Raw genomic sequence first — 12,323 nt, forward strand, 5'->3', positions numbered from 1 at the left:
ATTTTCAGATCACAGCCTCTGTTCCCATTTTTTTGGGAGGCAGCTATTGGTGATGATTCTGCCATTATTGTTGACATGTCATCCAGACCCATCTTTTGTTTCCTTCAGTAATTTCATCTCCTCCCTTCCAACCTATCAAGGACCTTTTTATTCACCTCCATCCGTGCATTTCCCCTTTCCAACCTCTATTTGCTTAAAATGTGTAATAAGTCTAACTTTTTCTGTTTCCAATGAAAGGTCATGAACCTGAAATGTTAGCTCTGCTTCTTTCTCCTCAGACAAGAATATAGAAGCAAGAGTGGGCTATTTAGTCTCTCAAATCTATGCTGCCATTCAGTGAGATTATGGCAGATCTAAATCCATGTGCTCACCTTTACAACATATCTCTTGTATTTTTGTTCACCAAAAGTATTATTCATTTTAGATTTAACAATTCATCCAAAATCCATTGCCATTTGCATTCGACTGTTCCAAATTCCTACTACCACTCTGTGTAGAACTGTTTTCTAGGTTCAGTACTGTAAGTCTCTCTTGTCTGGCTGTAATATTTAGATTAGGCCCATGTAGACAGGGGTTTCCTCTCGAGGTTATGTATTGCCACTTAAGTTAATACAAAGACTCAAAATGCAGTGTACTGATTTTTGAAGACATGACTTTATTTAACCAAACAATCGAATGGGAGAATGATATGAGGAAGCCCTGCACTCAAGATAAAGAATGTAGGCAGCCGGATACCAGTCTGGAAAACAATGCCCCGTGAAGGCAATTATATATTTACCAAATCATATTGTCCACCTTTCCACTGGGCATTATCCAGTAAACATTAATACAAGTCAGTCAATAACCATCCTGTCATTAACTCCAGCCAATGACAATACACATCAATGACCTCATGGGATTTCATTTGTCATTAATTACAGATGTTACCTCCCTTCTGTCGCCCAGCAATATGGGACACTGGACAGTGAAATGGGAGACTGATTCCCACCTAATTGAATCCATGTGACTCTCGTCCGACCCTACATTATCTCTAGGAGTTGTATGACTCTATTCATAAGGCTAGCATTGGTAACCATCTTGTTCCCGACCCTGCTGATAGTATTACTGCTTTCAGTGGATCTGCTGTTTCTTCTCTCTCCCACCAGGGGCCTGCTGTATTTTGTTACTGACCAAAGTTTCACAAAATGTAACCAAAAGCAAAACACATCCATCTTGTAAATTCAAAATACATGTTTTAAATGAGAAATATTTGTTAATCATACAGAGCTGTCTTCTATGGCAACAGCCCTGGCTGGCCTACGTTCCCATAATCCAAGATCATTCATTTTAAAGTTAGTGTTAGTGTTCCTAAATCTATGGTTGTGTGTTAATTAGCCTCCCTACATCAGCCCGCTAGTCCTAGATGCTCCTACCAGTGGAAATAGTTTTTCGCCTATTTATTTCCCTTAATATCCCAAAACAGGTACCATTCTAGCAAATCTATGTTGCAGTCCTCCAAGGTTAATATATCCTTTCTCCGATATGGTGTCCAAAACTTCATGAATCTCCATGTTGTCTGGGCTTTGCATAGCTGAAGCATGACTTCTACCCTCTTGTGTATAAAACCCAACATTCTATTTTTTTGATTAAATTGGTACAGAGCCAGAAAATAGAATGCCTGCCTTCTGGCCCCTGCTACTCAGCCATTTCCTAATAGGATCTAACAATTGCCCTTCATTCCATGCACATCAACTTCAGTTAGGCACTTTATGAGTTTCCTTCCAGAAGTCCATATAAATAACATGCATAAATATTCACCTGGCCACGACTTTAGTAACTTTTCGAAAGTTTCAGTCAGATTCATCACTCTGACCTACCCTTTACAACTCCTTGCTGTCTGATCAGCTGTAAATTTTTAGGGTGTGCATTCTTCCCTTAATTATAGACTCTGTCACTGTACTAGCGATCCAGAGTAATACTTTGGGGACCTGGTTTGAATCCCGCCATGGCAGATGGTGAAATTTGAATTCAATAAAAATCTGGAATGAAAGCCTAAAGATGACCCTGAAACCATTGTCAATTGTCATAAAACCCATCAGGTTCACTAATGTCCTTTAGGGAAGGAAATCTGCCGTCCTCACCTGGCCTGGCCTATTTGTGATTCCAGACCCACAGCAATGTGGTTGACTCTTAAAATGCCCTCTGAAATGGCCTAGCAAGCCACTTCGGTTCAAGGGCAATAAATGCTAGCCCAGCCAACAATGCCCACATTCCATGAATGAATTTTTAAAAAAGTCACTGGTTTCAGATATTTGATTTTCAAACATTGAGCTGTTCAATATATGATCTGATTTCGGCTCGATAAATAACAAAAATGGACGGAAAGGTGGCTATTAGAATGAAAATCCCCAAGAAAGCTCAGTTTTAATCATCACATTTTGAGACATTTTGGAAGTTGTGTTTGTTTCTTGATAGAAATTTCATTGGTTGGCAGAATGCAGGTGAAAAGAAAGGACTTTGTACCCCCATTATCAGGCACTCTAGCCAGATGTTCTTGATGGATGAAACCTCTGCCACTTAGACCCTGAATTTCAGGGAAGGCACGATGGTGGCCACTGAAGTGTCTGAAGGGCGCTTAATACTGTGAGGTCTCCTGTATGGAACTGACAGAGTTTCCCACTGATTCTCCAACTGTTGGTTGAGACCTCCATCAAGCCAATTAAATTCAGCCCAACATTTCAGGTCAATGGCTTGCTGAATAATTCCAGTATCTTTTAGTTTTAATTTTAGATTTCCAGCACTGCATCATTTTGCTTTTCTTCCATCAAGATCAAGACATTTCACAGTAACTTCATTGAAATGTTAATGTAAGCCTTACTTGTGATACTAATAAATAAACTTTAAAAACTTTAAAGACATGACTGACCAACATGATTGAATTGTTTTGAGGAAGGAACAAGGAGGGTCAGCAAGGGCGTAATGTGTTTCATGTAGTCTACACAAATTTTAGCAAAGCTTTTGATAATGTCTCATGTGGCAGACTGGTCAGAAAAGTAAAAGCCTGTGAAATCCAAGGCAGAGTGGTGAGTGGAGCCAAAGGAATGAACAGGAACCAAAGGCTAATTGCTGATGGGTGGTTTTGTGATGGGAATGCTGCTTTCATTGGGGTCCAGCAGGCCTCAACACTCAATCCTTTGCTTTTTGTGGTATTTATCAATGATTTAGACTTGAACATGGGGAGTATTTGCAAATGATACAAAAGTTTCCAGTGTGGTTGATAATTAAGAAGAAAGTTGTTAACTGCAGGGAGATGTCAGTGGACTAGTCAGGTGGGCAGAGAAATGGCCAATGGCATTCTTTCCAGAGAAATGTGAGAGGAAAACTGATACGGCAAAGGAATACTCAATAAATAATAGGATACTAAGAAGTATGTAGTAATAGAGGCATCTTTGACAGTATATTCACACATCTCTGGAGGTGGACTTCCAGAAGGCATTTTACAAGGTGCCATACAAGAGACTGATCCAGAAGGTTAGATCCCAAGGGGTTGGGGGTAGAGTAGTGCTTGGATTGAGGATTTGCTGACTGAGAGAAAGCAGAGGGTTGGGATAAATGGGTCCTTCTCCAGTTGGTGATCTGTAACTAGTGGGGTCCCGCAGGGTACAGTTCTCGGACCACAATTATTTACAATCTATAATCAATGATCTACAGTGTGTAACATAGTGAAATTTGCCGACAACACGAAAATAGGTGGGAAAGCAGACTGTGATGAGGAGATAAAAAGTTTACAAATGGATATTGACAGGCTAGGCGAATGGGCCAGAATCTGGTGGATGGAGTTTCATGTAGATAAATGCAAGGTTATCCATTTTGACCGGAAAAATAAAAGGTCAAATTGCTATTTAAATGGGAAAGAGATTCAAAAAGCATCTGTGCAGAGGGATCTGGGTGTCCTTGTGCATGAGTCTCAGAAAGTAGGTATGCAGGTGCAGAATGTTATAAGGAAGATGAATGGAATCTTGGCATTTATTGCAAAGGGTCTAGAGAAGTGTTTTTATAATTGTATAAGGCATTGGTGAGACCACACTTGGAATATTGTGTTCAGTTTTGGTCACCTTTGAGGAAGGATGTGGTGGCACTGGAGACAGTTCGGAAGAGGTTCACTAGATTGATTCCAGGTTTGAAGGGGCTGTCAAATGAGGAGCGGTTGAGTAGCTTGGGCTTGTATTCGCTAGAGTACAGAAGAATGAGAGGGGATTTTGATTGAGGTATATAAAATACTCAACTGGATTAATAAAGTAAATGTTAACCAAATGTTCCCTCTTCTGGAACAGTCAAGGTCAAAGTTAAAGTTTTAAAGTTTATTTATTAGTCACATGTAAGGCTTACATTAACAATGCAATGAAGTTACTGTGAAATTCCCCTAGTCGCCACAGTCCGGCGCCAGTTCAGGTCAATGCACCTAACCAGCATGTCTTTCAGACTGTGGGAGGAAACCGGAGCACCCGGAGGTAACCCACACAGACATGGGGAGAAAATGCAAACTCCACACATACGTTGACCCAAGCTGGGAATCGAATCCGGGTCCCTGGCGCTGTGAGGCAGCATTGCCAACCACTGTGCCACCGTGCCTCCCCAGGTCAAGAGGTCATAGTTGTAAAATAAAAGAGGAGAGGTTCAAGACAGAGATGAGGAGAAGCTAATTCTCACAGAGGTTGTGAATCTATGGAACTCAGTGCCCCAGAGTTCAGTGGATGCAGAATCAATCAGTGGATTCAAGAAAGAGGTAGATAAATATTTGATCAAAAACAGAATAAAAGGCTATGGGAAAAGGCCGGGAAGTGGAGTTAGGATGAGATGGAGATCAGCCATGATCATATAGAATAGCGGAGCAGGCTCGAAGGGCTGAATTGCCTACTCTTGCTCCTAATTTCTGTGTTCCTATGTGACTGAACAGCTGGATAAAGTGGCATATGGGCTACTTGCCTTTATTAGCTAAGGTATAGTACCTAAGAGTGGGAAGGTTATATTGGAACTATATAAAATACCAGTTTGGTCACCACTGTTGCCTGAACTGAAGAATTGGTAAATTGGACAGGCTAGCATTATTTTCATAAAATCATAGAAGAATCATAAAATCCCTACAGTGCAGAAGGAGGCCATTTGGCCCATTGAGCCTGCACCGACAACAATCCCACCCAGGCCCTACCCCCATAACCCCACGCATTTACCCTTCTAATCCCCCTGACACAAAGGGGCAATTCATCATGGCCAATCAACCTAATCTGCACATATCTGGAGTGTGGGAGGAAACCAGGGCACCCGAAGGAAATCCATGCAGACACAGGGAGAATGTGCAAGCTCCACACAGACAGTGACTCAAGGCTGGAATTGAACCCGGGTCCCTGGCGTTAACCACCATGCTGCCCCACAGAGGGTGCTGAGGGGAGACCAAATTGAAGTGTATAAAATTGAGAGGTTTAAATAAAGTAGATGGATGGACCTCATTTTCCTTGGTTCAGGGGACAGAGTCTGGGTAAAAGGTCCAGAGTCTGGGTAAAAGGTCCAGAGTCTGGGTAAAAGGTCCAGAGTCTGGGTAAAAGGTCCAGAGTCTGGGTAAAAGGTCCAGAGTCTGGGTAAAAGGTCCAGAGTCTGGGTAAAAGGTCCAGAGTCTGGGTAAAAGGTTGAGAGGGGATAGGAAGAGAACATTTTCATCCCTGTCTATCTCTCTGAAGTGCTTTGGGACATTTTTCTACATTAAAGGTGCTGTATAAATATAAATGATTTGTTGTGATAGCTCTAGATCGAACTTGTAATTTTCTGTTCCCACAGACCTCTGCATGTTGCTGCACGCAATGGGCTAACTGTAGTTGTGCAAGAGCTTCTGAGCAAAGGAGCTAGTGTACTTGCTGTAGATGAGAATGGTAAGTTTGTGTTCACTTTTAATTCATCTAGTTTATGCAAAATAAATGGAAATACATGGGTCTCAGTGTGATGAGCTTTGGAAACTAACTGCTTCATGTCAATGTCAGTGTTGCAGAAATTTATGGCATATTAGTAATTGTGTACTTAGTTGCCTTCATTTTGTTTTACCAAGATCAGCATTTAAAACTGTATTTAAATAGTTGTTTACATTTTAAAAAATAATTTACTGCTAAGTGCTTGTACCCATTAAGTCTCATTTGTTCCACATTGCTCCTGTGAATTTTATTACAGTAATATGTACATTTCTTGTTATCTGCTGTTAATTGGCCTCGAAAGCTTCCCTCAGTTTTGAGCCATTCTTCAAAACTGGCCAACACATTAGTGATTGCATTCCTTCAGTCCTACACTGAAGTGCCAGCCTAGATTGTGTGCTGTCAAGTCTCTAGGGTAGGACTTAAAACTACAATCTTCTGAGCCAAGGGTAGCCTTCTTCCACCAAAGAGTAATTATAGATAGAACAAAGAACAGCACAGCACAGGAACAGGCCCTTCAGCCTACCAAGCCTGCGCCAATCACATTGTCCTATCTAGACCAACCGTCTGTATCCCTCTATTCCGCGCCTGTTTATGTATCTATCCAGTTAAGTCTTAAATCTCGCTGATGTATCAGCCTCAAACACCTCACTTGGCAGTGCATTTCGGGTCCCCACCGCCTTCTGTGTAAAAAAGCTTCCCCCACACATCTCTACTGAACCTTTCCCCCTTACCATGAATTTGTGCTCCCTTGTAATTGTCATTTCTGCCCTAGGAAAAAGCTTCGAACTGTTCACCTTATCTGTGCCCCTCATAATTTTATAAACTTCTATCAGGTCGCCCCTCAGCCTCCGTCTTTCAAGGGAGAACAATCCCAGTTTATTCAATCTCTCTTCATAGTTAATACCCATCATACCAGGCAACATCCTGGTAAACCTTTTCTGTACTCCCTCCAAAGCCTCCATGTCCTTCTGGTAGTGTGGCTACCAGAATTGAACACACTATTCCAAATGTGGACTAATTAACATTTTATATAACTGTAACATAATTTGCCAACTTTTATACTCGATGCCCCAGCTGATGAAGGCAAGCATGCCGCATGCTTTCTTCACCACCTTTTCCACTTGTGCTGCCACTTTTAAGGATCTGTGGACCTGCTCGCCCAGATCTCTCTGTGTCTATGCTCCTGATGGTTCTGCCATTTATTTTATAGCTCCCACCTGAATTAGATCTGCCAAAATGCATCACCACGCATTTTACCACGGATTAAGTTTCATCTGCCATTTCTCCGCCCAATTTTCCAGCCTATCTATATCCTGCTGTATTCTCTGACAATCTTCATCACTATCCACAACTCCAACAATCTTAGTATCATCCGCAAACTTGCTAATCAGACCAGTTACGTTTTTTCCCAAATCATTTATATATATATTATATATATATATATATTACCAATAACAGAGGTCCCAGCACTGATCCCTGCGGAAAACTACTAGTTACAGATCTCCATTCAGAAAAACATCCTTCCACCGCTACCCTCTGTCTTCTATGGCCAAAAGCCAGTTCTGAATCCATCTAACTAGTTCACCCTTGATCCCGTGTGATTTAACCTTTTGCACCAGCCTGCCATGAGGGACCTTGTTGAATGCTTTACTAAAGTCCATGTAGACAACATCCGCGGCCCTTCCCTCGTCAATCATTTCTGTCACCTCCTCAAAAAACTCAATCAAATTAGTGAGACACGACCCTCCTTGTACAAAACCATGCTGTCTATTGCTAATAAGACCATTCAATTCCAAATGTGTATAGATCCTATCCCTAAGAATCTTCTCCAACAATTTCACTATCACTGACCTCAAGCTCACTGGTCTATAATTACCCGGGTTATCCTTGCTACCCTTCTTAAATAATGGGACAACATTGGCTCATTAGCTATCCTCCAATCCTCAGGGACTCATCTGTGGCCAACGAGGAAGCAAAGATTTCTGTTAGAGGCCCAGTAATTTCCTCTCTTGTCTCTCTCAATAATCTGGGATGGATGCCATCTGGCCCTGGGGTTTGTCTACTTTAATGCTTTTTAATACACACACTTCCTCCCTTGTAATGATGACTTGCTCTAGAGGGCTTACATACCCCTCCGAGAGACCATCAATCAACATGCCCCTCTCCTTTTTGAATACCGTGCAAAGTACTCATTAAGGATCTCACCCACTTCCTTTGGTTCTACACATAATTTCCCTCCTTTGTCCTTGAGTGGACAAACTCTTCCTCGTGTTCCTAATGTATGTATAAAATGCCCTGGGATTCTCCTTAATCCTGCTAAGCCAAGGACATTTTGTGACCCTTTTTGCCCTCCTAACTCCCTGTTTGAGTTCTTTTCTACTTTCTCTGTATTCTTTAAGTGCTTCATCTGTTTTTAGTTGCCTAGATCTTATCTATGCTTTTGCCTAGTTGTTTGTTCCCTTCACTCTTAATGAGGGATCTTCTTAACCCTCAGTGGGTTAAAAACCCCAACTGAACTTGGAACTGCATCTATTAACTTAAGGCAGCCTAACTGGTATTATATTGACAATGTCAGCAATAAAGCTGCATTGATATTCCAAGTATAGCTCCAAGGGGGAAAAATCTTGTTCTTGAAGCAGGTTATTTCCACTGGGCTTCAACCAACAAATCTTTCAGGATTTTTGGTAGCAAGATGCCGGGTCGATCTTACCTGCAGATTCCAACAGTCTGGTGCAGCTGCCCAGCACTGATGCTGTACCTCTCATCCACAATCTAAGTTCATTTCATGTCCTATTTTCCTTCCTATCAACTGCAAATTGTTACGATGATCCTTGTTAATGTTGCAGGCTTGTTTTTAAGATTTTCATCACGGTTCTATATTGTTGCTATATGAACGACAGTGAAATTTCAACTGCACTTTGCACATATTAACTTTTTTAATTAAAGTAATTGCTCATAACTCACCAATAATTGTCTCGAGTTAACACTGTTGGTAAAGGTGTGGAGTAATCTATGGTTAATGTGACTTTTAAATCTTGCTGTTTTAGGTTACACGCCTGCATTGGCTTGTGCTCCAAATAAAGATGTGGCAGACTGCTTAGCCCTTATTCTGGCCACCATGATGCCTGTTTCATCCAGCAGCACTTTACCCACTCTCAGTTTTAATGCCATTAATCACTACAGCAATCCTTCAAAGACTGTGTCCTTTGACTCTCTACCGATAATGAGAAGTGATCATAGCTCTTTCTGCAGCTTGAACAGTATAGGAAGGGAAGATGGTTACCCTTATGCTGAAGATGATGAACTAAATGATTCTGATTCAGAGACCTACTGAGTACACTGACTTGAACTTTCATGCTGAAAGCCTTTGGAGCATGCCCATAGATGGATGGGTTTTTTTTAAAACGAGCGCCTTCTGAACTCCCTCAGCCAAGCGGAGCAATTACATTATAGGTTTAAAGTTGAATTTATCAAAAAAAGAAGACACAAGAATGCAGGTCTTTGGAACAAGAAGCAAGAAGCTCAGACCTACATGTAGGAGACTACGGACAAAGTCGATGGATGCCAATGTTATGTTATTTTAATGCTCTTTATTTCCAGTGCCAGGATCCATTTCAACCACATACACTGGTTACTGATCGAATGAGAAGACTTTACAATGCTGGGTGGAATAGCACTACCTAAACTTAATAGGGACAGCCGTTCAAAAATTCCTAAGTCTTAGGCATTACTGAATCTAATGAAGAAAATGGTGTAAAAAGATTGGTGTATATCACATCATTCACTTGCATGATGATTTGCCAAAGGGACCAAACAAACTGATTTTAAAAAAAAGATCTTGTGTAGAAATGAAACACAAATATTTAGAGAGCTGTATTTATCGATCTCTCAAGCTGCAACTTTTAAAATTTTGCTTTAACAGTATTAAAATAAAACTGTTCAGATTTTGATGTACATCTGTTGATCAACTCTAGGTCTTACTAGTTTTGCATGGCTATGGTAAAGACATTGTGGTAGTGTGGGGAGGGAAAAGGAAGAGAAAACTGGAACCTATTTTTGAACCAACACAAATGTCCCTTTCCTACTTTTCTAGTTTGGCTTAAGACCAACGAACATGGTGCAGTCAGGGTGATGGATAATTAAAACCTACCAAGTTATTGTGGAGAACTACTCATTCTTTTTGCAGTTTTTTCAAACCTTACTTTTACCAGTGTATTTTATGATATAATTGGTATTTTAACATAGGTTTATAGAAGTGGAAACCAATGATACCACAAGTCTCAGAAAGTAAGATTGCTTGGACTTTGCAATGTAGTAGACTTTTAGTTTTTAATCGACATTCACTTTTTAGATGGTTAACTGTTTTACGGTTATTTAAGCCACATTTGTACAATTGTTTGCTTGGTTTCCAATTTCTTCAGTGCCTTCATTGTTGTCTGTTTCATTCTTATGGATGTACATTCAGGGAGGGAGACATACGAAGTTATTAGTAGATGAGACCATTTTCCCTATTGAGAATTTTCTTTTCGGCACCCCATTTGGCATAGCCAAATGTTGCAAACTGTTGCTAACTTGCTTCCACGACGGATTTGAACTGGTTTGATGGGGATTTGGGAAGAACTCATCCAGAATGTCATGACAGGCATACATTTTCAGTTGAATTAAGCAGTATTTTCATTCTGTTTGCACAACTGAAGCATGATAGCACTGCATTTGATTCTGTAATGTCCAGAAAAGGCTTTCCTGTTACCTGCCCAAATGGATCGATACCTATTGTTTTTTTTAAACACTACTTGGTACAAATTAGTTTTGTTAAGATAGTGCTCCTGAAATGTATTTAGTTCATTTAATTCCAAACAGCAGGCCTGGATAGCACAATAAATGGCTGAATTTGATTCAGTTTAACCTTTTTAAATCACTACATTCTTAAAAGTTTGTTGTTGCATTTCATTCAGCAGTTCCTTTACTTAGTTGTATAATGTCAACTACTGTATAACTTTTACCTATTTTGCCACTTTTTTAGTTGGTGTGACTTCAGCAAGTCTTGGGTAAAAGCCCTAAAAAGAACAGTTCCATCAAACCATGATATTTTAATAACTGGAATCCTTTAAAGTGCAAACTGATTTCTCAAAATGTTGAAGTGTGAAATGGGACAAAATCTGTGCTGTTTTAATGTACTTCTGATTTGTTTTATTTTCTTTGAAGAGGTTAAGATTATAGCATGTATATAGAAATTGTGACTGCTTGGTTACCTACCTGCATTCTTTAAATACATTGCTGAGATTATTGTATATTTTATGGATAATAAAATACAAATGTGCGTTGTATGTAATTAAATGTTGTATGATGTGTATTTTATGATAGTATTTAGAAATGAGCTAGATTTAAATCTTCATTGCTTTGATGTGTAAGCTGGCAGCACTTAGCCTTACCCTCCACTACCACCTGGGACTCTTTGTCTGTAGCTTCACTGCCCAGCTGTCTTTCTGAAATTGCCTTGGATGAGCTAGGAATTTCTTTAGTACAACATTGATTTTTTTGTATTTATTCGTGTCACAAGTAGGCTTACATTGACACTGCAATGAAGTTACTGTGAAAATCCCTTAGTTGCCACACTCCGGCACCTTTTTGAGTACACTGAGGGAGAATTTAGCACGGTATGATAGTGAGAAGACTTTGAGGAGTCAGGAGGTGAATTACTCAGTGCAGAACTCCTAGCCTCTGACCCATTCTTGTTGCTACAGTTTTCATGTACCGACTCAGTTAAGTTTCTAGTCAATGGTAACCTCACCCCCAGGATGAGAATGTTGAGGGAATTCAGCAAAGATATTGCCATTTAATGTTAAGGGAAGATGGGTAGATTATTTCTTGTTAGGGATGGCCATTGAATATTACTTTTGTGGTGAAAATCTTACTTGTCACTTATCAACCCCAGAACATGAATGTTGTCCAGGTCTTGCTGCATATAGGCACAGACTGCTTCAGTATCTGAGAAGTTGTGAATGGTAATGAATGCTGTCATCAGGGAACATTCCAATCTCTGGCTTTGCGAGTGGGAAGGTCATTCATGAAGCAGCTGAAGATCATTGGTCTTAGGACACCACCCTAAGGAACACCTGAAGCAATATCCTGGGATTGAGATGATTGACCTCCAATGCTCACAACCAACTTCCTTTGTGCTCGCATCACTCTAACCAGTGGAGAGTTTTCCCCCTGATTCCATTGACTCCAGTTTTGCTCAGGCTGCTTGATGCCATACTTGGTCAAATGTTGTCAAGGGCATTCACTCACATCACCTTTTGAGTTCAGCTGTTTAGTCTATGTTTGGACTAAGGCTGTAATGAAGTCAAGAGCTGAGTGGCCATGGCAGAACCCTAATTGAAC

At 40.5% G+C, this 12,323-nt stretch overlaps 1 protein-coding gene across 6 annotated transcripts in view; it reads left to right on the forward strand.

The window, feature by feature from the left end:
• The window catches only part of LOC144508221 (serine/threonine-protein phosphatase 6 regulatory ankyrin repeat subunit A-like), a 219,696-nt gene extending 208,423 nt beyond the window's left edge, over window positions 1–11,273 (forward strand). For all 6 annotated transcript variants that reach the window (XM_078236052.1, XM_078236060.1, XM_078236075.1 and 3 more), the window contains 2 exons: window positions 5,812–5,903; window positions 8,987–11,273. In XM_078236052.1, the coding sequence (XP_078092178.1) occupies window positions 5,812–5,903; window positions 8,987–9,273 (379 nt within the window). In that variant the 3' untranslated portion in view covers window positions 9,274–11,273. The remainder of the gene's footprint in view (window positions 1–5,811; window positions 5,904–8,986) is intronic.
• Window positions 11,274–12,323: the final 1,050 nt, after the last annotated feature.

Source organism: Mustelus asterias, chromosome 2 (genome assembly GCF_964213995.1).
Source record: "Mustelus asterias chromosome 2, sMusAst1.hap1.1, whole genome shotgun sequence".
Classification (NCBI taxonomy): domain Eukaryota; kingdom Metazoa; phylum Chordata; class Chondrichthyes; order Carcharhiniformes; family Triakidae; genus Mustelus; species Mustelus asterias.